The sequence below is a fragment of the Thalassophryne amazonica genome, chromosome 16, assembly GCF_902500255.1.
Source record: "Thalassophryne amazonica chromosome 16, fThaAma1.1, whole genome shotgun sequence".
Classification (NCBI taxonomy): domain Eukaryota; kingdom Metazoa; phylum Chordata; class Actinopteri; order Batrachoidiformes; family Batrachoididae; genus Thalassophryne; species Thalassophryne amazonica.
In genome coordinates this window covers 81,302,578-81,329,255 of record NC_047118.1, presented here as the reverse complement: position 1 = coordinate 81,329,255, position 26,678 = coordinate 81,302,578, and the positions used below count along the sequence as shown (strand labels likewise).

General features: G+C 43.5%; 1 protein-coding gene and 1 long non-coding RNA gene across 3 annotated transcripts in view; one reads left to right on the top strand and one right to left on the bottom strand.

Moving 5' to 3' along the window:
• The first annotated feature begins 401 nt into the window (after positions 1–401).
• The window catches only part of flr (fleer), a 100,882-nt gene continuing 74,605 nt past the window's right edge, over positions 402–26,678 (top strand). The window contains exons 1-3 of one of the 2 annotated variants that reach the window (XM_034190803.1): positions 402–575; positions 14,075–14,140; positions 17,596–17,805. In XM_034190803.1, the coding sequence (XP_034046694.1) occupies positions 528–575; positions 14,075–14,140; positions 17,596–17,805 (324 nt within the window). In that variant the 5' untranslated portion in view covers positions 402–527. The remainder of the gene's footprint in view (positions 576–14,074; positions 14,141–17,595; positions 17,806–26,678) is intronic. The other variant, XM_034190802.1, reaches the window with a different exon arrangement.
• The window catches only part of LOC117528209, a 16,740-nt gene continuing 9,061 nt past the window's right edge, over positions 19,000–26,678 (bottom strand). Inside the window, exons 2-3 of the long non-coding RNA XR_004565705.1 lie at positions 20,114–20,119; positions 19,000–19,078 (exon numbers count right to left, since the gene is read on the bottom strand). This is a non-coding gene — a long non-coding RNA (uncharacterized LOC117528209). The remainder of the gene's footprint in view (positions 19,079–20,113; positions 20,120–26,678) is intronic.

Genomic DNA, 26,678 nt, shown 5'->3' with positions numbered 1-26,678 from the left:
TGCGCTGGAAAAAAAATACCGAAGGTTATCTATTAACAATGACCAAGCTATTAATAAATCAGTTAAATTAGATTGTGAGCAGTAATAAACAATTTAGCTAAGCTATTCAAAAATCAAGTTTAAAAAAGTGACTTCAAATTCCAACCTCTCTCTTCAGGCTGTTGGAGGAAGAGGCGTCTCTGGGTTTGACGAAAATCTGCTCGGGACGTCACGGAGAGTGTGACCGACTCTGATTAATGTAGAGTTGCTTTTTGAAACCTAAAGCGCAGTCTTTCTCTCAACCCTGAGTTTTCACTGAAATTTCTTTCTGAAACAAGTTGTTTTTTCACGGGTATGGCTACTTGTTCCTGACGTGAGATCTGGCAACACTGAGTGCACTTTGGTCACGTGGGGTCTCCAGGAACAAGTCTCGATACAACGCTTCATGAACCAATTCAACGAATCTGACTCGACGCTAAATTTCAGAGATGAGGGACACACAAAGTTTCGACTAATTTTATAATTATCGGCATAATCTGCTTGAAGCCATGACGACGATTAAAGACGGCGAGTACACGGCGACTGTTTATAACCTGGTGAGATGCTTTGTTTGAGTTTTAGCTCCGAGCTAACATCCTTCTCCACAAATCTACAGATTCATAAAATCCACATCACCTTCAATCTGTGACTTTATAATAATGCGTGCCAGGTGTTTGTTTTTACAGTGTTTAATGACATTATAACGACTGTGTGAGTGTATATTTAAATGCCAAAATAATGCAGACAAGCAAGCAAATTAAAAAATACTCTTTCGTCACTTAAATGATTTCCAGTATTTTTAATTAAACGTTTGTGCTTTGGATTGTTTGGTTAAAGCAACATGTTTGAGAACCATACATAAACTTTTGGAATCTGTAATTTGGCTTTTCTATAAATTATAAGTGATTTCTCCTTTATTGGAAAATCAAGATATCAGACAATAAAGAATCATGGATATTTAAACGGGGGAGTGGGGGGATTGGTCGTTATTTCATTTAAAACGACTACTCATATTGCAATTAATTACTGTTTGTTTGTTTATTTATTTGCTAATCAACCATAACTGTCTGAGTAACACTTGAGCACCTCAGCTAAATTTCCCAACCAGCTGTTGCTTGCACTTGGAACAGCCAAGTCCTCCAAACCATTCAACAAAAGTGAGGAAAATATGTCTTTTTGGGGTCAAACCCCCTGCCACATAACTCTATGTTGGAGTTATGGAGTTATGTGGCAGGACTGTGATGCATGCCTTCATGTGACCTCAGCTTGACTATTGCAATACCCTGTACAACTCTTCTTGTCTCCCGCGTTAAGTGCGAAAACTAAACCGAGTTACTGTGTTGCTGCAGCCACCGGGGTCGGGGTTCCTCCTGTGGCAGCAGCGGTGGAGAACCTCTGCGCATGCACTGTAATTCTCAACATTAATGTTGTAGATATTATATGCACTGATAACTAGGGATGGGACCGATCTGATACCTACGTAATTCATGTGTCAGAAAATACCGATCCACCCCGCGACGTTTTGTGATACCAGAGAAGGCCCACTGTGAATACTCTCAACTGCTGTTGTTTGCTCTCTGCTTGTTTACTGCCGAGCGGGAGGAGGGGAGGAGGGAGGTTTTCTGAAGCTGAGTTATTTGAGAGAGCTCTCTTCCGCAGTGTTCTAGCTGCAGTTAGCAGCAAATTTCTGCCCCGCTATCAGATTCAAATTGTCTGTTCGTTGAGCACAGATTTTCCAAGAAATTAACTCGTTGCTGAAAATGTGTTGAAAAGTTAGCCGCTTCACTGTCTCAAGGCTGTCAAACGCCACCTCAGTTAGTCTGTGGGCTAGGGTGGGTTATCGTGCACCCCCCAGGACTCATCGCCATTGGTGTTTTTTGATGCTCTAGGGTATATAAAAGAAGACTAAAGATGTTAACAGTGAAAATTTTGGGATGCAACCACCCTTCTGATAGAAATTCTAGAGCAACCCTCAAGAGATTACCCAAAAATGCAAAGATGTGTGTTTTTTAAACCTAACATTCTAGCTTCCTCATACCTTTATTATTAACAGCAGGAAAAAAAAGTTGATTTGCCTCTATGTTGCAGTTTTGACTAAAATATAACCCAAAGGTTTTTTGGCAGCTACTTGTACCTACAATTTGGGATTTTATTGACTTTAGGTCTTGAGTACAATGTCTTGGGAACAATTTAAGCCATCAATGACTTTCCTGTGATGTATTTTGACACATTTACAGCCAATATGCAAACCACACCCCCATTCTGGTTTTTACAGTAAACTATTATCATATCACAAATAAGCCTATTTAGGTGAATTCTGGTATAAACGTTTTATTACTGCTGTTCTGATCACTTTATAAATGACAAAACCATTCAAATGAAAAGCATTTATCAACAAATTAAATATGGCTGCCATGTAAATACAGATTATTTATTATATTGACAATAGCTTTTAATAGACAGAGGTTCTGCGTAAGCAATATCAGATGTTTTACATCCTGACAATAGAGCATTGTGTTTGCATCTCTTACTCTAAACACTATGCTGCCCACAAAGTGAATACAGCTGCATAAAAGGTTACTGAACAAAATGCTATGGTAACTATAAAAAAATAGAACATAATTATTATACAGTAGTTACACATATGAATAAAAGCATGACTTGGGCAAAACTACATTAATCATAAAGTCATCATATGCCTCTTCTTGTGCCTGGTCAATATCTTCATCAGAGTCACTAGTGTTTTCATCAATGTAAATGCCTACAAGACTTTTTGGCAGTATTTCTTCATCAGTCCACAGAGGCTCCAAATGCCCAGCTTTCATCTCCCAGCCGTTTGCTTCAGAAGGGGTTGGTAATTCAGGCAATGAAATGTGTGACTTTTTCCAAATGCCATCTTGGTAGTTTACCCTCTTTACATGCTGCCACAGGCTACTTTGGCAGGGAGGAAGTGAGCAGAGTAAATATAAAGTGATCAGAACAGCAGTAATAAAAAGTTTATACCAGAATTCACCTAAATAGGCTTATTTGTGATATGATAATAGTTTACTGTAAAAACCAGAATGGGGGTGTGGTTTGCCTATTGGCTGTAAATGTGTCAAAATACATCACAGGAAAGTCATTGATGGCTTAAATTGTTCCCAAGACATTGTACTCAAGATCTAAAGTCAATAAAATACCTTGAAGATTTAGCCTGCGTATGCTGACTGTATTAAAAATGCTGGCACATGCTGGTGTACGTCTAATAAATTAATGCAGCTGTCACACCTTGACGATTAACCAGTGTATGCTGACAGCCCCATTTTCACCCAGTGGTTTGGGTTGGTACTCCACAGTGTGGTGTGCATCAGAAACTGAGTAATTTAACATTATTTTATTTTTTTTACTTTTCATTTTTTATCTTGGTGGACCATTTTCATTGTGTACAGAATGCTGATGAGTTGACTAACTGTGGTAAACACTGCAGTGAATGAATGAAGTGCTCTCTTTAAGCATTGTTAATTTCTGATCAGGTCCACTGATCAGGTCATCACAGACCTGAATAATGAAGCATTGTGATGATTTAAACTTTTAAAGCGCCAGTCAACCACGATCAATTGTGATCTGAATGAAGTGCTGTGTGATCTGTTGGTGTGGTGATCACCGACAGCAACGGTACTTTAAAGAGTTACAGAGCATTAAATCAGGTGTAATCATACTGATCGATCGATCAGGTCGTCTGATGATCACACCAAGGTGACGGCACTTTAAAAGTTTTTAATCATCACAGTGCTTCTGTGTGATCAGAGCATGACGCCGGCATGAGAAACATACCTGAAGCAGAAAAACCACAGAGGGACTTCCTTTAAAACGCTACGTTTCCAGCCACAAATTAAAGTATTTTCAGAAATTATGTCATTTTCAAAAATCAGGAGCTTTATGTGGATTCATGTCGGTGATGGTGAATTGGACTGAAATGAACAGGTCAGATTTACTCCGTGTGCGAATGAAACAGACTGTCTGCACTGCAGCTTTCAGCCAATCAGTGGACAGCATTAATGGACAGATTTAGACTTATGAGTAAATTACAAGAAGCGTGTGCCAACAATCACATAAGTTACCTACAACTTATGTCCCGCATGTGTGGGACGTATGAGTCACATGCTGCCATGTGTTGAAAATTTTCAGCATGCCCAAAAATGTTTGAGGAGCTCAGCATATTAGGATGTACATCAGTGAGCTTCAGCATGTTTCAGCGTGCTTCAACTTGCTCTTAAGTTATAAAAAAACTTACCCTTAACTTATTAGACTTATGCCAGCATTTTTTAATACGATTGGCATACGCTGGCTAAATCATCAAGGTGTGACAGGGCCTCAGTTTTAGCCTAAACACCTTGACACAGTAGCTGTGGTCTCTCACCTGCACAACCGCCTCAACATGTTTGAGCTCCGGGTCATAAACACATGTCCACTTTCTGTCGTCACTTTTTCTTTGCATTTTCATTTTGTTTGCTGTGTAATTTGCCCACAAACTCATAGAAAGTGTTTCTGGTGGGGACATACAAAGGCTGTCCCCAGAAATAGGATTATTGCGTCATATGTGTCACATTTTAACCCTTTAGTGCCCACCCTCAAACGAGACTGCACTGGCCAATTTAACTTGCCTTTTGCTTGTATATGGTCTGAGTAACATGTCCATTCATTCATTATCGATACCCAATTAATTCAATCAAGGGCCACAGGGGGCTGGAGCCTACCCCAGCAGGGTGTGAGGTGGGGTACACCCTGGACAGGACACCGGTCTATTGCAGGGCCACATATACGCGACACACACACCTACTATCATTTTAGAGTCATCATTTCACCTAACCTGCATGTCTGTAGGAGTGGGACAAAGCCAGAGCACACGGGGGAACCCACGCAAACTCCACACAGAAAGGACAAGGTGGGAAGTACTTAACCACTAGGCCTGTAACATCAAAACATCATGTTTAGATAAACATGTCAAATATCAGGATGGGAAGCTCCAACACCAGATGCACTCAGCGAAATTGCCGTCATGGACCACATTCCTCTCTCCAGTCCCCTAAACAGGTTTGCATGGAGAAGACATGGTGCACATCCACTGATCTGAATAATATCAATGTGCACATTCTGTTTTTACCACCTGATATTTTGGAGTAAATATTTCCACTCTTGGAACCCGACGTGTGTTGACCCCCAGGCTGCTTTGAGCTGAGCAGAACGTATCTGCTCTGTTAACATGAACGTGCAGTTCCTTGTTCTGTACTCACAACTGTTTGAATTTCACTGTACTTCTCTATCGAGATTTACACAGTTATTACTTTTAAAAAAACAATTTGTCATGACAGTAGATCTGTGTGTCACACTTTTCAGCTTTGTAAGTATTCTGCAGTTCGTATGCATGCCCAAACATGGGGGTATGATCATGCCACGGAATCTTACAGTCACATTTTGTGAAGTAGCTGTTGTGAAAGTGTAGTGACACGGACACACAACAGGGGGCGCAAATGAACGGTCAATAGATGAGCCAAAAATTAACAATTTAATGTTGTGAAGGAGCACAACGAACATACAGACAATCTCAGAATAAGATTACAGTCAATCAACAAAGGTGACGTGTGGGCAGGCTCGAGGATAGAAGACGTCTGTCCTGAGAAGAGCCGGAACCACACGATTTCCGCCGCCACCGAACCTGGTGAATACTGAAGCCGCCAAGTCCCGAATTCCCAGGTGATCACCGTCTCCGACTGTCGGATCTGGTACTGCTGTCGAGAACAAAGACAGTCAAGTGTAGGTGTGTGTACACCCAGTAACAACAACGGTGGGAATGCCACCTCCACCTCTCACTCAGAAAACAGGTACGTGCAGCAGTTGAGAGTACTTATCACAGAATAGCGTGGGGAGCGAAGACGTCAGCTCTCCACGTCTCTCACACTCAGCCTCCGGCTGCAAGCACTCACGGAACTGACTGCAAACACTGTAACAAACACTTGTCAGAAAAGACAAAAGCAAAAGCAACGGCTGAGAGTTTTACCTCCAATGAAGTACGATATCTCGGCGATGAGGTGGAGATGACGTCTGGGTTTTATGGAGTGCGATGATGAAGAATGAGTGACAGCTGTCAGGAATTAATGAGTGACAGCTGTCACTCCCGGCTGTGTCCGTGGCGGCAGTGCCCTCTCGTGCCTGAAGCCCGCACTTCAGGCAGGGCGCCCTTTGGTGGTGGGCCAGCAGTACCTCCTCTTCTGGCGGCCCACACAACAGTAGCCTGATATTTGCAGCAGCTGATGGTAGCTATTTGAAACCCCTGTATATTTAACGCTGTCTGTGCGATCTTAAATCCTCCCACCTTCACTTTATTCTGCTTTCCTAGCAAAACCTTCTGTGTTTGCTCAGTCAGTTCTCCTCTTCATCAATTCCCTTTATCTGTGGGGTTCTCCAAAGGCCCATACTTGGTCCTGTCTGATGTGGCTTGCAAATTTATCTGCCACTGAAATGTAGAACTACGACTCTTGTGAAGTGTTTTATTGGATGGCCTGAATGATCTTGAAAACTCGATGGTTCTGTATTTCCTCAACAGAAATGAACAGAAAACTTAAATGGTGCTGTTTGCTCCACACTTGTTCCTCTGGATCCTTAGAATAAATTCTCTGTGAGAAACCTGGGACTGATTTTAGACAACACTCAGACGTTTGAAAAAATGGAGTTGTCAGAGCCAGTTTATTTCAGCTGAGGGTCCTTTTGCTAAAGTCAAGCTGTTTCTCTCCTTCACTGACGTTGACACTGTGATGCACACCTTCATTTGACCTCAGCTTGACTATTGCAATACCCTGTACAATGCAGACTTCTATATGAGTTTGGACAGTGACACTGTATACGTAACTTCTGTACACTACCACAGTAAAGTTGGTGTGAAAGAGTCAAGATGTGCTCGTAGTTTACACTGTCAGCTTTAATTCAACGGGTTTAACGATGCCCAGTCATTTTTAGGTACATTAAATATATGAAATACATCTTAAAATGCCCAACTTTAGAGCAGAAATAAACATGTTTACAGCCTGGTACAAAAAAAAAAAAAAAAAACAGTTTTGGTCTCTAGTTTCCTCTTCTATGAAAACTACAGAGGGGTGAGTTGTTTTTTTTTTTCTAACTTCTTAGTTGAACATGTTTTAAACCATAAAGCTCTGTAAAATTAAGGGTGTGGTTTATTTGAGTGACAGCAGCTCAGTCTGTCATAGCGTCTTTTAGCTCAGTGTCTTCTCCATGCATCTGCCAGCTGTTGTGGAGGCAGAGCTGCCAACCATCTTTCATTGTGCTGTATTTACACACCCATTAAATCAAATCAAATCAATTTTATTTATATAGCGCCAAATCACAACAAACAGTTGCCCCAAGGCACTTTAGTCCCCATTAGTTCTGGGCACGTACTCCCCCCCCCCAGTTACACTTCGAGCCACTGGTGTTCGTGGCCACGCGTGGGTGCATTCAAATGTTGGCAGTTATGGTGGCCGCTATCTCTTTCATTTGGAGCATTTTATTTCAAACACCTGGAATAATATTGGTTGTTGTGTGATGAAAGACATCCCATCTGCAATATTCGCAGTATTTGCAACGTAAAACTTTCATTTTATTTCATGTTGTATGCTAACTGTGTTAGCAGTTTTATCAGTGTTTCAGTAGCCTGATCTGTTTAGCCCCGTTAATGCACGATTACTGAGAAAATCAGCAGCTCAAAACTTTTAATGCCCACACCAAAGCAAATCACTATGAAAACCACCTCACAGTCCCCAAAAATATGAGTTAATAAACACTTGAACCAAGGTTAGACTGTTAGCTTAGCTGGTTATGGCTCAAAGACAGGGCCGTGTTCAGGCTTCTTTGGTCACATACAGAGCCACCCACACTCCATCCCAATTTGCTTTCATGAGCTCATCGTGCTGCTGTTGTGAATATGGCAGTGCCTAGCTATGGACTTCATATCTGCTGTTCCAGGTCTCTATGAAAAATCTATGGGTGACATCACACAGGCGTTGTCCAGTGTATATACAGTCTAAGGGCACGATTAATGAACATATACATAATATACTCCTCAGCTAGTGGTAGTACAGTAGTACGACATAGATGAAATGAGCAGTGAAATATCGGCAAGTTTTGTAAAATTTACGCACTTGCAGCATTTGTGATTGATAACATGCAGTTTCATTTGACAAGCAATAAAATAACTTATGTATCAAAATTTGTGTTATATTTCATGTTGATGTAAAGGAAATAACTGAACATGATGTAGTAGTTTCAGTGATGAAAGTTGTCCGGAAATTAACCGAAATCTGGGTATTTACTCATGGTGAATATTTCTGGGTTATTTTTGATAGCATACGTCAGAATCCATTCATTCAGTTCCATGCCCAAACAGCTGGTGGCAGTAATGCGCCATGTTGATTTGAAAGCCGCCAATAATCTCCAAAGAAAAAGAAGGGTTATTTTGGGGGGAGTTTATTAAGTCACATTTTTGGGACTGCATGGTTGTTTTCCTAACGGTTTACTTTGTTGAGGACATTAAAAGTTATGGGCTGCGTATTTCTTCCAGTAATGATACATTAAGTGGAGTTAATGGGTGACACTTCCAGCTGCTAAAAATACTAATGCCATTAGCATTCAGACAAGAGTTTAACGCTTACTCGCAGTCTGCGAGTCAAAACGACAATATGTAGGCACTTGGACATCAGCCGCGTCAGCCAGCAACTTAGCCTCGCGTGATGACGTCATCAAATTTTCAAGCTCGCGGTTCGTATCGTTCGCAAAATGCGGATTGGAGAGGCTGGTTCTGCATGAATTCTACCGGAAATGCCGCTATTTTGATGTAGGAGACCTGCGAATTCTTACGCACTTTGGTAAAAATCCATTCAGATTTCTGAAATGTGCCTGATTTCCAAATCGAACGTGGAGTTCCCATGTTAAATTCACCACCTGCGTGACTTCCTTGGTGATTAAATACCTTTGCTTGGTCTAGTTTATGTAATAAACATCATTTTAGCGAAGTATCATATGAATCTGTGCCTCCGCACTAATATTTTGGATCCCCGCCGGTAGCCATGGTAGCGACCTCCCGCTGAAAATATGTTGTCGTCTACTCGCTATGCCCGGAAAATAATTGTTCTATACATGAACATCTGCACATTTTTCAGCCGATAAATGCTTCAGATAAGTTTATCGATATCTTAAAATGTTATTTTCGTGAGGATTTTATTTCAGTTTTGCTTCATTATGAAGGATTGATTGGGGATTTATTTTGTTGAGCATATTTTGGGCAGGCTGGCTCACTGGTTTATGGTTACTGCTTTCTGATTGGTCGAGCGGAACTATGACGTATTGAAGTGATACCCTCTGATTCTTCTTCTTCTTGGTTGTTGGCAAGCTAGGCACGGTCAGTGCATTGCTGCTCCCCTCAGGTCATAAGACACAGAACACCTATTAAGTGTCAATGAGATATAATCTACCTTTCCTTTCAGCCAGAAATTCCTATTATTTGACACAATTTTTTCCTCTATTGTAATGTAAATAAGCTTAGAAAATAGGGCACGAAAATGACCCCTTCAAATCTCAATATCTCTGGTGTTATTTATCCGATTTTGACAAATGAGCTGTCATTTTGTTGCATTTTTGGTGCCCTTTCTTCTGATTGCAAGCAGAAGGCCATTTAAACAACTTTGAAAGAATGTCCAAGTGCCTACAATATGTATGAGTTTGAGCAACGCATAAAAATTTCTCTCAGGTGAGTAAGCCGTGGTCACAACCCGCCGTACTTGCACGTGCGTGCAGTCTACTTGCAAAAACATGGGCTAAATTTGGAGATCCGTACGTCGTAAGTACTGCCTCAGTACGAATTTAGGAGCACACAGACACATGCAGACACGCCGTAGAGGTTTTAATGCATGCAGAACTTTCGCTGCAGTCAGGCTGCGGATTCACCAGCAGTACAGATGACGCACGTTGTGAGTACTGCATCAGTACGGATTCAAAGCAGCACATTTTCATTCAATTACTATTGAATTAACCAAATCCGTACGTAGGCAGTACGGATTACAGCACTCACCACATACTATGGAGGCCACCAGACTTGCATGCACAACACAGCTTCTCACTTTATTTCCAAACGTCAGCAACACAGACACTCCACTTTTCGAGGCAAGTAAACACTCGTACAATTTACCGCTGCAGGCTGGACATGCTCATGCATTGCCGACGGCGAAAAACACCTGCTGCTCCGGTCCCGCTCATAAAACAGAAAAGCGACCCCACACACACGAACTGCTTTATTGTCGACTCTCTTTATCGTTACACTCCTAGAGACATGCGTTGAACGTACTCCCTCCCTCCTCTTGCTACTGCCTCCATACGTTTTCACAAAAACGTAGTGGCTGTGGCATCCACAGAAAACGTACGGCGAAAAAAAAAACGCACCGTGGGTTGTGACCGGGGCTTAAGTCATTGAAAATGATACGTGATGTTAATGCTCTGCTGAAGTTTATCAGCGAATGTTAGTTTTTAGTGACAGGATGTTAAATCAATCACTGTCGAGCTGAGTAAATGTTTTATGTTCGAAAATTGTTCGACCTATTTTTATTTTTACCAAATAAAGGTACACAGTTTTTAATTGTTACTGCCATAACTGCAAGAAAAGTTTCAACTTTAAATAACTTAGATGTTTTTATTTTATTTTTTTTTTAACTATCAAGTAATAAAAAAAAAAAAGGCAAAGGCTGTTCACCCAACCGTTGGGCAGATAAGTCATACATTGAACATTACACGGCCAACTGTTGGGCAGATAAATATAATGTCTTACCTTATTCGCCCAATCGTGATCGTGTATTTGACACATTTTGTGCATCTAAACTATGTTTTTAAGGCTGTATTGCGGCATGAAAAGTGGTGTATGTTTGACACATTTAACGGCGCCATCTTTAATTACTGCGAAAAAAAAAACACGGCAATGGATGAAAGCAGACAAGCTTCATATGTATTTTGAACAGAAGCCTGTTTACGACAACAAAACAGTTTTGATGAACAAAATGCTGCTTGTTGGCTGTAAGATGGTGTTAGTTTGACACAGGTCCCTGGGTGTGATGAGCCAAACAAAAGCTCTTTAGATCACAGCCCCTCTGCGAAATGCGAACCCTCCCGCAGCCTGCAAGAAAATATCCTCCCTTTTTCCCCGCATTGAAACCCTAAGTGAACTTACAAGCACGCTCATTGGTCGGTTGGGCGTATAGCCACTCCAAAAAAAAAAAAAAAAATAGCACAGCGCTGTTTCATATTTCATTTCGTTTAATGTACACATTACTTTTTCATGCTTTTTTATTTTATTATAATGTTAAGCAATAAATTATCTCAACAACAACAGATAAGTTATGGCTTTAATTTACAGATGAACATCAAAGATTTCTAAAGAATCTTTATTATTATTATTATTATTAAAACTATTTTCTAATGTAATAAAAGTTTTTAATTTAAAAATACACAGTAATCAGAAATTAATCTTGAAGTAAAAACACATTAATAGGGATTTCAAGGTGGCCAAGAATTTGAAAACAGATGTAATAGCTCCAAAACTCCTGCAAAAACGAGGAAAATTCAAAAGTGAGTGAAGGTTTTAACAAGTTGATGTATTAATGTGCCATAAATACTACTGTTGTTCCATCTGAATTGACAATGAGAATTATTATTTTTGAGTTCTTTGAATTGTCATTTACTGTGTACTTTTCTGAACCACAATGTATGTTTTTTGGATTAAAGGCCGGTAGTATAATACAAGTTATGTGAAAAGACTGGGGTGGAATACTTGATCTGACCAAACAAAAAATAAAAATTGTTGGGAGATTTTTTTTGGGGGGTAGGTAAATAGACCTGAAAATGCACCAGAATGGATCTGAGATTTCATATTTTTCTGGGGGAGAACCCCCAGACTCCCATCAGGGGCTTTGGGCCTTTGGCCCTTGCCAAAAATTTTCAGTTTTTTTTTTTTCCATGGCCCACTTTCATGACTGTACTTTGTGCTTGATAAGTTAAAATGATAGTAGAACAAAATCATGGTCCTGGGTACACTGGAAGAGCTTTTGTCGGCAGTAGTGTTATTTTTTGGGGTTCGTTAAATGAATTCATCAAGCAAATTATACTGCTATAAAAATACAATAAAAATCTATCCATTGTTGTTAGCACAGTACTATTTCCTAGATCAGTGAAGCCTACTAATTTCTATAAATAATAAGAGCACAACATTATCCTCATTCATTCACCAGTCAAAAACCACAGCTAATAATAACCCCATGGCAGAGGGGGCCATGGGGGTCGGGTGCAGAGAGGATTGGGTGGCGGTCGAGGGCGGGTGGCCCGGTGGCCCGGTCCATGCTCACAGCCCCTGGCTGTTGGGACGTGGAATGTCACCTCGCTAGGGGGGAAGGAGCCTGAGCTTGTGCGGGAGGTTGAGAGATACCGACTAGAGATAGTCAGGCTCACCTCCACGCACAGCTTGGGCTCTGGTACCCAACTCCTGGAGCGGGGCTGGACGCTTCATTTTTCTGGCGTTGCCCACGGGGAGAGGCGGAGAGCTGGGGTCACACTGCCAGTTTTTTTTCCTTCCCACTGTAGCCAAGTGCTTGCTCACAGGGGGTCGTTTTGACCGTTGGGGTTTTACATAATTATTGTATGGCCTTGCCTTACAATATAAAGCGCCTTGGGGCAACTGTTTGTTGTGATTTGGCGCTATATAAAAAAAATTGATTGATTGATTGATTGAATAAATTAAGTGCTGATATTTAAATGTGACTTTTAGCTTGACAGTGGAATCTGAAGATTTGCACACATTCTTGGTTGAAAGTTTTCCAGCATGTGCAAGATCGTACCACCTCTCTGTTAGTGTAAAGAGGGATTGAGTTTACGAACATGTACACGATGTCTAAAACAGGTGAATAAGAGATGTAATGAGCTAAAATGAGCTGATAAGGGAAGAAAATGCACATAGTTGGGATTGACTGAGCACCTTTATACAAAAATGTGCATTTATCCATTTAGGAATTGTAGTCAGGTTTACACACAGTACCTTCATTGTCAGAGGTCATAAGTAATTGGACAAGCGTCCACTCAAAAGATAAATGCATGAATATTTCATTGCATATGTCTTAGACATTTACTTCAGTCATTAACAAGAACAAACAGTATGGTCCTGTGTGGTAAATCTGTCTTGAGTTGCTCTCAAAAACTGAACCAGTGTGTAAGAAGGAGACTAATGAGGGAAGCCACCAAGACACCCATGATATCTCTAAAGGAGTTACAGGTTACTGTGCCTGGAGAAACGGCATTATGCAACTTTTGTCTGTTGCACCACCAGCTGCACAGCTTCATGGAAGAGTGGGACTAAATCTGACAGAAATAGGTACCTGTAACTCCCCAAGAGTTGTTTGAACAGGCAATTCTCTGACTTGCAGACAATATGTTATCAGATGCTTCTCACTCTGAATATATTTTACTTAACTCACGAAGGACGTACAGGGTTCCTCTTTGTAAATGTAACCGATATAAACATTTGTTTATTCCATTGTCAGTGAAGCTCATAAATGCGCAGACAGCTCAGGGAAGATAGTATAAGGTCATGTGTTGCAGAATTTGCACTAAGATGTTAATATGGTTTTTATTGATTTTAATTTTGATCTGTTATGTGGTTGTTTTTGATGCATGGGTGGTATGTGTCAGATGTGTTGTTGTGCAGCAGACCGCTCTGTCCAAGGCAAATAGGGAGACAAATAAAGACACTTGACTTTGACTTGGAGTGGAACCGAGAAGGATTTTCTTTAAAAAGATGTGAAATGTCAGCTGCAGATTGCCACAAGGATTATGGGAAACTCAAACCTAAATTTGATGTTTTATTGTGTTAAGTGGAGTGGTGCCTTCACTGCTCCACTCCACTAATATAGAACTCTTTATGTTTCAGAATAAGTTACTTTGTGCAGTTTGAGAAATGGCATAAAATTCCATCACTTCTTGCTTATTTCTTTTCAAGATCAGAGATGGCCAGTATGGAGATGTAATTCAGATCCTAAACAGACAACTTCAGAAAAACACAAAGGTGAGTGTTTGGAATCATTCTGGTTATTACATACTAACAATATGGCGGAGCCGGGGTCCCACCCTGGAGCCAGGCCTGGGGTTGGGGTTCACGCGCGAGCGCCTGGTGGTTGGGACTTAGCCCATGGGGCCCGGCCGGGCTCAGCCCGAAAGAGTGACGTGGGCCCACCCTCCTGTGGGTTCACCACCTGCAGAGGGGGCCATGGGGGTCGGGTGCAGAGAGGATTGGGTGGCGGTCGAGGGCGGGTGGCCCGGTGGCCCGGTCCATGCTCACAGCCCCTGGCTGTTGGGACGTGGAATGTCACCTCGCTAGGGGGGAAGGAGCCTGAGCTTGTGCGGGAGGTTGAGAGATACCGACTAGAGATAGTCGGGCTCACCTCCACGCACAGCTTGGGCTCTGGTACCCAACTCCTGGAGCGGGGCTGGACGCTTCATTTTTCTGGCGTTGCCCACGGGGAGAGGCGGAGAGCTGGGGTCACATTGCTTATTGCTCCCCAGCTCAGTCGCCAAGTGTTGGAGTTCACTCCATTGAACGAGAGGGTCACGTCCCTATGCCTTCGGGTCGGGGACAGGTCTCTCACCGTTGTCTCGGCCTACAGGCCGAGCGGCAGTGCAGAGTACCCGACCTTCCTGGAGTCCCTGGGAGGGGTACTAGATAGCGCTCCGACTGGGGACTCCATTGTTCTCCTGGGGGATTTCAACGCCCACGTGGGTGGCGACAGTGAGACCTGGAGGGGGGTGATCGGGAAGCACGGCCTCCCCGATCTGAACCCGAGTGGTGTTCAGTTGTTGGACTTCTGTGCTAGTCACAGTTTGTCCATCACGAACACCATGTTCGAGCACAAGGGTGTCCATAAGTGCACGTGGCACCAGGACACCCTGAGCCGGAGGTCGATGATCGACTTTGTAGTCGTATCATCTGACCTTCGGCCATGTGTCTCGGACACTCGAGTGAAGAGAGGGGCAGAGCTGTCAACTGATCACCACCTGGTGGTGAGTTGGATCCGCTGGGAGGGTAGGAAACCAGTAAGACCTGGCAGGCCCAAACGTATCATGAGGGTCTGCTGGGAACGAGTGGCGGAACCCTCTGTCAGCGAGGTCTTCAACTCCCACCTCCGGGAGAGCTTCTCCCAGATCCCGGGGGAGGTTGGAGACATGGAGTCCGAGTGGACCATGGTCTCCACCTCCATTGTCGATGCGGCTACTCGTAGCTGTGGTCGCAAGGTCTCTGGTGCCTGTCGCAGCGCCAATCCCCGAACCCGGTGGTGGACACCGGAAGTAAGGGATGCCATCAAGCTGAAGAAGGAGTCCTACTTATCTTTGTTGGTAGGTGGGACCCCAGAGGCAGCTGACAGGTACCGGCAGGCCAAGCGTGCTGCAGCCCGTGCGGTCGCAGAGGCAAAAACTCGGGTCTGGGAGGAGTTCGGGGAGGCTATGGAGGAGGACTATCGGTCGGCCTCGAAGAGATTCTGGCAAACCCTCCGACGCCTCAGGAGGCGGAAGCAGCTCTCTACCAGCACTGTTTACGGTGCAAGTGGGGAGCTGTTGACCCTGACTGGGGATGTTGTCGGGCGGTGGAAGGAGTACTTTGAGGATCTCCTCAATCCCATCGTCACGTCTTCCGAAGAGGAAGCAGAGACTGAGGACTCGGAGGCAGACTCATCCATTACCCAGGCCTAAGTCACCGAGGTGGTTAGAAAGCTCCTTGGTGGAAAGGCTCCTGGGGTGGATGAAATCCGTCCTGAGTACCTTAAGTCTCTGGATGTTGTGGGGCTGTCTTGGCTGACAGGCCTCTGCAACATCGCATGGCGATCGGGGACAGTGCCTCTGGATTGGCAGACCGGGGTGGTGGTCCCTCTGTTTAAGAAGGGGGACCGGAGGGTGTGTTCCAACTATAGGGGGATCACACTCCTCAGCCTCCCCGGTAAGGTCTATTCCAGAGTACTGGAGAGGAGAATTCGACCGATGGTCGAATCTCGGATTCAGGAGGAGCAGTGTGGTTTTCGTCCTGGTCGCGGCACACTGGACCAGCTCTACACGCTCCATCGAGTGCTCGAGGGTTCATGGGAGTTTGCCCAACCAGTCCACATGTGTTTTGTGGATCTGGAGAAGGCATTCGACCGTGTCCCTCGGGGCACCCTGTGGGGAGTGCTCCGGGAGTACGGGGTCCGGGGTCCTTTGCTAAGGGCTATCTGGTCCCTGTACGACCGCAGCAGGAGCTTGGTTCGCATTGCCGGTAGTAAGTCAAACCTGTTTCCAGTGCACGTTGGCCTCCGCCAGGGCTGCCCTTTGTCACCAGTTCTGTTCATTATTTTTATGGACAGAATTTCTAGGCGCAGCCAGGGGGTCTGGGTTGGGAACCACAGAATCTCGTCTCTGCTGTTTGTGGACGATATGGTTCTGTTGGCTTCGTCAAATCAGGACCTTCAGCGTGCACTGGGGCGGTTTGCAGCCGAGTGTGAAGCGTTCGGGATGAAAATCAGCACCTCCAAATCCGAGGCCATGGTTCTCGACCGGAAAAAGGTGCTTTGCCCTCTTCAGGTCGGTGGAGTGTCCTTGCCTCAAGTGGAGGAGTTTAAGTATCTCGGGGTCTTGTTCACGAGTGAGGGACGGATGAAGCGTGAGATCGGTAGACGGATCTGTGCAGCATCTGCAGTGATGCGGTCGCTGTATCGGTCCGTCGTGGTGAAGAGAGAGCTGAGTAGGGCTGTCGATTTACCGATTGATCTACGTTCCGATCCTCACCTATGGTCATGAGATTTGGCTCATGACCGAAAGAACGAGATCGCGAGTACAAGCGGAGTCGAGCCGCTGCTCCCCCACGTCGAAAGGAGTCAGTTGGGGTGGCTCGGGCATCTTTTCCGGATGCCCCCTGGACGCCTCGCTGGAGAGGTGTTCCGGGCACGTCCCACTGGGAGGAGGCCCCGGGGACGACCCAGGACATGCTGGAGGGACTACATCTCTCGGCTGGCTTGGGAACGCCTTGGGGTTCCCCCGGAGGAGCTGGAGGAGGTGTGTGTGGATCGGGAGGTCTGGGCGGCTTTGCTTGAGCTGCTGCCCCCGCGACCCGACTCCGGATAAAGCGGAAGAAAATAGATGGATGGATGGATGGACATACTAACAAGGATGACCATTAACTTGTATGCATGAGAATTATATTTTGCGTGTGACATGCAAAACGACACGTTTTCTTTAGGTCAAAATAAACTTGCACAATAAAATGGATTTCATAAGATTAGAAAATTAAAATTGATTTCACAGTATGAATAATCATGAATAATTTTTTTCCACAGACAGACACTGTGATCTGTATTTCATTTTGGTAAACTTTGGTATCTTTTTTATACTTTCTGAAATTGTGTAATCAGTAGCTTTGTTTATCCACAGACTACCTTCAGTCGCAAATGTCGAGGTGTTCCAGGTGTCATTTTTGCCCACACTTGTTTTGTGTTGCAGTCCAGGGCTGCACTGTCTCTGCTGGGTTACTGCTACTATCACATCCAGGATTTTGGCAGTGCGGCAGAGTGCTACGAGCAGCTCACCCAGCTGTACCCAGAGGTGGAGGAGTACAGGGTGTACTATGCCCAGTCGCTCTACAAGGCTGGGGCCTATCCTGAGGCCATGAAGGCCACCTTCATGCTGGATAACAGCAGCAGTCACACACAGGTACAAGCACACACACACACACACAGAGGTGTATGCTATGCAAACATTTGGGAACGTGATTTAAATTTAAACAGTTGGGCTTCCTTTACAAGTACATTTTTAAAATATTACAGTTTAACTTCAAAGTGAAAAGAAATTGCTACAACATGATTAAAATATGAATAATGTCAATACTAGGGGTGTGATGGCTCACAAAGGTCAAGGTTCAGGTCATATATATATATATATATATATATATATATATATATATATATATATATATATATATATATATATACGGTTGTTAAGTGATGTAACGCATCATCTGATTTTCAACTTCCGGGTCCAAACAAAAAAGGCGCACTGTCATTAACATTGAGAACTGCATTGAGACGCTCTGATCAGGCTGCACTTAAACCGTCACACACGGACAACAGCATTAACATCGCAACATAAAACTCTTTGTATATTGTGCCTAAAACTCTCCTGGATATATTAACTTTTAGACGTTGTTATTGCTTTTGTTTTATGTAAAAATGCCACAAGCTCAGGTCTCCTTTATTTTCAATGGGAGTTGGTGTGAGTTGCAATCACTTCCTGTTTGTGTCGTTCTGGGGGAAAGTGAAGTTTGCACTTTAAGAAGAATTTGCATAACAGGAACCTTTGCCCATTGTTCTGAATGAAAGCAAGGCGTCCAGTGTTTAAATGATATTTTTAAATCCAAGCTGTACTAGTGAATAAAAATAGCCTTTGTCAGTGTCATTAAAAGGAAATAAAGCATGCCTGATTTTAGACCTTTAAGTTCTTTTTCAAACTTTATTTCTACCATGTAAACTTTCAATTGACCGTAGGTATGTGTGGGAGTGTGAGTGTGTTTGTCTACATGTGGCCCTATGATAGAATGGCGTCATGTCCAGGGTGTACCCCGCATCATGCCCTATGATTGCTGGGATAGGCTCCAGCACCCCTGTCACCCCAAATTGGAGTAAGGGGGTATTGAAAATGAATGGATTTCTACCATGTCACATGACAATAAAACAGTATTTTACACTATTACGTATTATCTGCAGTTCATATGCATGGAAAACCTTGGAGAGCGGTCTGTACAAATCACAGATTAACACTAATCCATTACACCATCAGTAAATACATAACCCTTCTTAGATATTGTGCATGTGCGTACTTGCTGTTGTTCTTTAATGTAGTTCGGTGGCTCTCAAGTACCACCTGACATACACATTTTCCATCTCTCCCTGATCTGTCACAAGCTGATTAACTCATTCAGGTGTCTGTACTTGATTGGCGTCACATCTGACATAATGAAAGAAGTTCTGGTGTGTGCAGCTTTAAAGGATTATATCTGTTTTTACAAGCCTGCGGTCAGTCCTTTCAGTGCCTGCCTTTGGTATTTGCATCCTGTGTGAGAAAAACTGTCTGTCAAATCAATGTTAGTGGTGCATCTTAGGTAAAATTTCCATAACAGTTGTGCATTTTGTGATAAAAGCACAGAATTTGGTACTCATATAGACAGAGGTATTCCAAATAAAATTGTATATTGAGCCATCATGAATTTTCAATAGGTCACCCATGGCAGCCATTTGTCAAAATGAAAATTGAAAAATGCTCCAATCATATTGAAAAATATACATTATTTCTCTGATCATAACTATTCCAAAAAGGAATAGTTTGTGCTATCTATGATGGATTGTTATGGATCTATTCTCAAGGTCGGAGCTACATCACTTCGGCCAAGTGGCCAATCCGAAGGTGAGAATTCGTGCTTCCGTGACTGGCCGCTCGGTGAAAACGTGCTCAGTCTGTATGCTGTTCTATTGAAATCAGCCAGTTTTTTATTGTCTTTAATGACCAGCTGATAGCTCTCATTGCCTGGAAGGATGAGATTTATACACCAAGCTGACCTGAATTGAACCATTGTACATTAAATTGTTGACTTTATTGACTTTATTGACTCCTTTGAAAAGTGACCAAATTAAATGTATTTATATTGAGTTTGGTGATGTTTTCACCAAAAAAAACCTGCCCGTCGAGGTTAAATGACTGACCTTGAGAATGGGGTAAAAAGAGCAAAAAGGATGACAAAGGTCATTTTCAATTTGCACAGGGCTCAAAAGTTAAAGTTGCTCCAATTTTGGTAAACTTGATAAACTTGAGGAAGACATAGAGGAGATAAAGACCTCATTAAACCGTATATCGAAAGACATGTCTAATCTAGACAAGTTGACGGAGGAGATTAAAGAGCTCAAAAATCTTGTTAAAGAGAAGGACAAGATTATTAAGAAGCTTGAACAACGTGTGGATGAACTTGAACAATACTCTAGAAAAGATGTTATAATATCTGGTTTAGAAACAAAACATCGGTCTTATGCAAGGGTAGTGGATTCTAGTGGAGCTAATGGGGAGAATGCACCACCTGAAGAACTTCAAACATTGGAACAAGTTACAAATTTTTTATATCAAAAAGGTGTTGTCATCCATCAAGACACTATATCAGACTGTCATACTATTCCATCCAAAGATAGTAAAAATAAACTATCTAACATTATTATATGATTTACAAGCAGAAAATACAAAAATGAATCATTAAGACTGGCAAAGAATGTGAAAGGAACAAGTGTCTATATAAATGAGCATCTAACGAAAAAAAATGCAGATATTGCTAGGGAAGCAAGACTACTAAAAAAACAGAAACACATTGTTGCTACATGTGTCTGGAACTGTAGGGTGTGGATCAGAGTGAGAGAAGGAACAAATGATATACAAATCAAAAACATGGATGACCTTACAAAATACAGACCTGAATAGACAATTAAGTATGACGCCAGTTGGTAATTTGACCAACAAAAATCAGATCAAACATGGAAATAGATGATAAAATATATGACATAGACAACAACATTGATGAAAGTATATTTGACTTAAAAACAATTGGTTGTGAGTATTATATGGAAGAACAGCTAAATAGTAAAAAAAAATTACAGAAGATACCCTGTCACTCATACATATAAACAGCCGAAGCTTGTATTGTAAAATGTCAAAAATAAAAGATTATTTAAATCAGTTTAAAAATAGATTCAGCATTGTTGCAATCACAGAATCTTGGCTTAAAGATGACCTCATGGCTGATGTTCAAATGGAGGGATATGAGCTGTATTTTGTAAACATAAGAGATAAAAAAGGCGGAGGTATTGCTTTGTACATAAAAACAGATCTGATGTACAATTGTCGAAGAAATGACAATTATAGATGATGTGATAGAAATTGTAACAGTGGAAATTGTACATGAAACATCTAAGAATATTCTAATCAGTTGTGTATACAGAGCACCAGACTCTTGCGTTGTGAAATTTACAGATAAAATAATAGAATTATTCCATCAAATCAAAAACAAAACGCTTTTTATGTGTGGAGACTTTAACATTAATATAGAAAGCTCCAGTTGCCAAAGAACAAGTGATTTTGTGAATTCAATGTATAGTTTGGGTTTAGTCCCCTTGATAACAAAACCAACCAGAATTACATCGCAAAGTGCAACTGTAATTGACAACATATTCACAAATAGAACAGATGAAATTATTAAGAATGGGATCTTGATGACAGATCTTAGTGATCATTTACCAGTTTTTTCAATATTTAAATACAAAAATAGGTACAAGAAAAAAAACTGTTATAAATTTTAAGTCAGTAAAAGCCTTAGAGGCATTAAATTATGACCTTAAAAATCAAAATTGGGAAGAAGTTTGTCGGCAATGTTAATGTAGCATATAATTAATTTATGAAAATACTGATGAAATCATATAATAAAAACTGTAAATTAATAAAAATTAGTAAGAAAAAATCATATAATAAAAACTGTAAATTAATAAAAATTAGTAAGAAAAGAGTAAATAAACCATGGCTGACTAAGGGAATAAAAAATGCTTGTGTAAAGAAAAACTATTTATACGAGGGCTGTCAATAAAGTAACGGTCCTTTTTATTTTTTTCAAAAACTATATGGATTTCATTCATATGTTTTTACGTCAGACATGCTTGAACCCTCGTGCGCATGCGTGAGTTTTTCCACGCCTGTCGGTGACGTCATTCGCCTGTGAGCACTCCTTGTGGGAGGAGTCGTCCAGCCCCTCGTCGGAATTCCTTTGTCTGAGAAGTTGCTGAGAGACTGGCGCGTTGTTTGATCAAAATTTTTTCTAAACCTGTGAGACACATCGAAGTGGACACGGTTCGAAAAATTAAGCTGGTTTTCAGTGAAAGTTTTAACGGCTGATGAGAGATTTTGAGGTGAGACTGTCGCTTTAAGGACTTTTCACGGTGTGAGACGTCGCGCAGCGCTCTCAGGCGGTGTCATCAGCCTGTTCAAGCTGAAAACCTCCACATTTCAGGCTCTATTGATCCAGGACGTCGTGAGAGAACAGAGAAGTTTCAGAAGAAGTCGGTTTCAGCATTTTATCCGGATATTCCACTGTTAAAGGAGATTTTTTTAATGAAAGACATGCGGACGGGTCCGCGCGTCGGGACGCAGCCGCCGCGACGGTCCGCCACAGGAAAAACACCTCTGTTGAAAGCCTTAAGGACAAGTTGGAACATGTCCTGCCTGTTAAACAATTTCTCATATACTCACTCCACTGAAAGCCATCAAAAGCCGCCTGGATTTTACAAATGGTTATCAACACGGAGGTGTTTCTCCTGTGCCGCCGCACCGCGTCGGCTGCGTCCCGACGCGCGGATCCGTCCGCACGTCTTTCATTAAAAAAATCTCCTTTAACAGTGGAATATCCGGATAAAATGCTGAAACCGACTTCTTCTGAAACTTCTCTGTTCTCTCACGACGTCCTGGATCAATAGAGCCTGAAATGTGGAGGTTTTCAGCTTGAACAGGCTGATGACGCCGCCTGAGAGCGCTGCGCGACGTCTCGCACCGTGAAAAGTCCTTAAAGCGACAGAATCACCTCAAAATCTCTCATCAGCCGTTAAAATTTTCACTGAAAACCAGCTTAATTTTTCGAACCGTGTCCACTTCGATGTGTCTCACAGGTTTAGAAAAAATTTTGATCAAACAACGCGCCAGTCTCTCAGCAACTTCTCAGACAAAGGAATTCCGACGAGGGGCTGGATGACTCCTCCCACAAGGAGTGCTCACAGGCGAATGACGTCACCGACAGGCATGGAAAAACTCACGCATGCGCACGAGGGTTCAAGCATGTCTGACGTAAAAACATATGAATGAAATCCATATAGTTTTTGAAAAAAATAAAAAGGACCATTACTTTATTGACAGCCCTCGTATAGGTGCTTTTTAAAAATGCAAACAAAGGAAACAGAACACAGATACAAAAAATATAAAAATAAACTATTGACAATAATTAGTAAACAAAAAAAGATTATTATAGTGAACAATTAAATAAGAGTAAAGATAATATAAAGGCAACATGGGGAATTATAAATAGTGTGATTGAAAGTGATGGAGCGAAATCAACTTTTCCAAATTACTTTGTCAAGAAAATAAAGAGATATATGACATAAAAGAAGTGGCAAATGAGTTTAATGATTATTTTTCAAATGTGGGATCAGGTCTGGTTGGAAATAAACTAATAGTAGAAGATAAATACACTTGTAAATACGGTCAGTAGTATTTTCCTTGACAATGTGGAAAAAGATGAAATAAGAAATATTGTAAAAAACTGTGTAAGCAAAAGATCAACTGACTATGAAGATTTAGACATGATGACTGTAAAAAGTATAATAGAAACTGTTATTGAACCATTCACTCACATTTGTAATCTGTCTCTGTCAACAGGAATTTTCCCAGACGAAATGAAACTTGCCAAGGTAGTCCCATTATATAAAAATGGAGACAAACATAATTTTTCAAATTACAGGCCAGTGTCATTGCTTCCACAGTTTTCTAAAATTATGGAAAAAGTTTTTGTGACAAGGTTGGACAAATTCATTGAGAAACATATCTTAAATAATGCTCAGTATGGATTCAGAACACAACATTCGACAGCTATGGCAATTATGGAATTAACACAGAAAATATCAACAACAATAGATAATAAGGATTATTTTATAAGTATTTTTATCGACCTGAAAAAAGCTTTTGATGTTATCGACCACTCAGGATTGCTTCACAAGTTACAACAATATGGAATAAGGGGTATTGCACATCAGTGGGTAAAAAGCTACTTAGAAAATAGAAAACAGTTTGTTCAGATAAATAATACTAAATCAGAATGTTGTGAAAGTGTTGTGACACGGACCCACAATAGGGGGCGCAAATGAACGGCCAATAGATGAGCCAAAAAGTAACAATTTAATGTTGTGAAATGTGCACAACGAATATACAGACAATCTCAGAATATAATTACAGTCAATCCACAAAGGTGACGTGTGGGCAGGCTCGAGGATAGAAGACGTCCGTCCTGAGAAGAGCCGGAACCACACGATTTCTGCCACCACAGAACCTGGTGAATACTGGAGCCGCCAAGTCCCGAATTCCCAGGTGATCACCGTCCCCGACTGTCGGATCTGGTACTGCTGGCGAGAACAAAGACAGTCAAGTGTGGGTGTGTGTACACCCAGTAACAACAGCGGTGGGAATGCCACCTCCACCTCTCACTCAATAACTTGCAGAGTACTGAAGATTCCTCAGGGAAAAAGAGTGCCTTCTAGCGCTCTCTCAGCTTCCACTGACAGCGGTACCGGTACTCCTGCAAACACTCACAATATACAAACAATATTGTAAAACGGCTGAGGATATTACCTCCAATGAAGTATGATATCTCGGCAACGAGGTGGAGATGACGTCTGGTCTTTATGGAGTGAGATGATGTTGAGTAGATGGGTGACAGCTGTCAAGAGGTAATGAGTGACAGCTGTCACCTCCTGCTGTGTCCATGGTGGCAGCGCCCTCTTGTGCCTGAAGCCCGCACTTCAGGCAGGGCGCCCACTGGTGGTGGACCAGCAGTACCTCCTCTTCTGGCGGCCCACACACAACAGGACCCCCCCCTCAACGGACCGCCCGACCCGGCTTGTTGGGGTGTCGACGGTAGAAGTCGGCCAGGAGGGCCGGATCCAGGATGAAGCTCCTCTTCACCCAGGAGCGTTCTTCGGGTCCATACCCCTCCCAGTCCACCAAGTATTGGAACCCCCGGCCCATCCGACGGACGTCCAGGAGCCGGCGCACCGTCCAAGCCGGCTCCCCGTCGATTATCCGAGCAGGAGGCGGCGCCGGTCCGGGAGCACAGAGGGGTGAGGTGTGGTGAGGTTTGATACGTGACACGTGGAAAACCGGATGGATCCGCAGTGAAGCCGGGAGTTGGAGCTTCACTGCGGCAGGACTGAGGACTCTGAGGATCTTGAAGGGGCCAATGTACCTGTCCTGAAGTTTCGGGGAGTCCACCTGGAGGGGGATGTCCTTCGTGGAAAGCCACACCTCCTGCCCGGGCTGGTAAGCAGGGGCCGGGGATCGCCGGCGGTCTGCATGGGTCTTCGCCCTCGTCCGGGCCTTCAACAAGGCAGAACGGGCGGAGCGCCACACCCGACGGCACTTCCGCAGGTGGGCCTGGACCGAGGGCACACCGACCTCTCCCTCCACCACGGGAAACAACGGGGGCTGATACCCCAAACACACCTCAAATGGGGAGAGGCCGGTGGCAGAAGACACCTGGCTGTTATGCGCATACTCGATCCAGGCCAGATGGTTACTCCCGGCCGTCGGGTGCGCGCATGTGACGCAGCGGAGGGTCTGTTCCAGTTCCTGGTTGGCCCGCTCTGCCTGTCCGTTCGTCTGTGGATGGCACCAGGACAAGAGGCTCACGGTGGCCCCCAGTTCCCTGCAGAAGCTCCTCCAGACGTGTGAGGAGAACTGGGGACCACGATCTGAGACGATGTCGGAGGGTATCCCATGCAGACGGACGACGTGGTGGACCAGGAGGTCTGCTGTCTCCTGGGCTGTTGGGAGCTTCGGGAGGGCCAAGAAGTGGGCCGCCTTGGAGAATCGGTCCACTATCGTGAAGATGGCGGTGTTGCCCTGGGACGGCGGGAGGCCCGTGACGAAATCCAGGCCGATGTGGGACCAGGGGCGATGAGGCACCGGCAGCGGCTGGAGGAGTCCTTGGGCCTTTTTATGTACTGCCTTGCCCCTGGCACAGGTGGTGCAGGCCTGGATATATTCCCGGACGTCGGCCTCCATAGACGCCCACCAGAAGCGCTGCCGGACAACTGCCACGGTCCTTCGCACCCCTGGATGACAGGAGAGCTTGGAACCGTGACAGAAGTCCAAGACTGCAGCTCTGGCCTCTGGTGGGATGTACAGACGGTTTTTCGGACCGGTTCCGGGGTCCGGGCTCCGTGCCAGGGCCTCCCGGACGGTCTTCTCCACGTCCCAGGTGAGGGTGGCCACGATAGTGGACTCCGGAATGATGGGCACTGGTGGATCCGACAGCACCGTTTTGACTTCGTCTTCGTGTACCCGGGACAAGGCATCCGATCTCTGGTTCTTGGTCCCGGGGCGATAGGTGATCCGGAAGTCAAAATGTCCGAAGAACAGTGACCAGCGAGCTTGCCTGGGATTCAGCCGCTTGGCGGTCCTGATATACTCCAGGTTCCGATGGTCAGTGAAAACCGTGAATGGCACAGACGCTCCCTCCAGCAGGTGTTTCCACTCCTCAAGAGCCTCTTTCACCGCAAGGAGTTCTCGATTGCCGACGTCATAGTTCCGTTCAGCCGGGGTCAACCTGCGTGAAAAGTAGGCACACGGGTGAAGAACCTTATCGGTCTCTCCGCTCTGGGATAGCATGGCTCCTAGTAGAGAACCATCATTTCAACTCCTTGAACGCGGCTTTGCACCGATCCGACCAAGTGAAGGGGACTTTT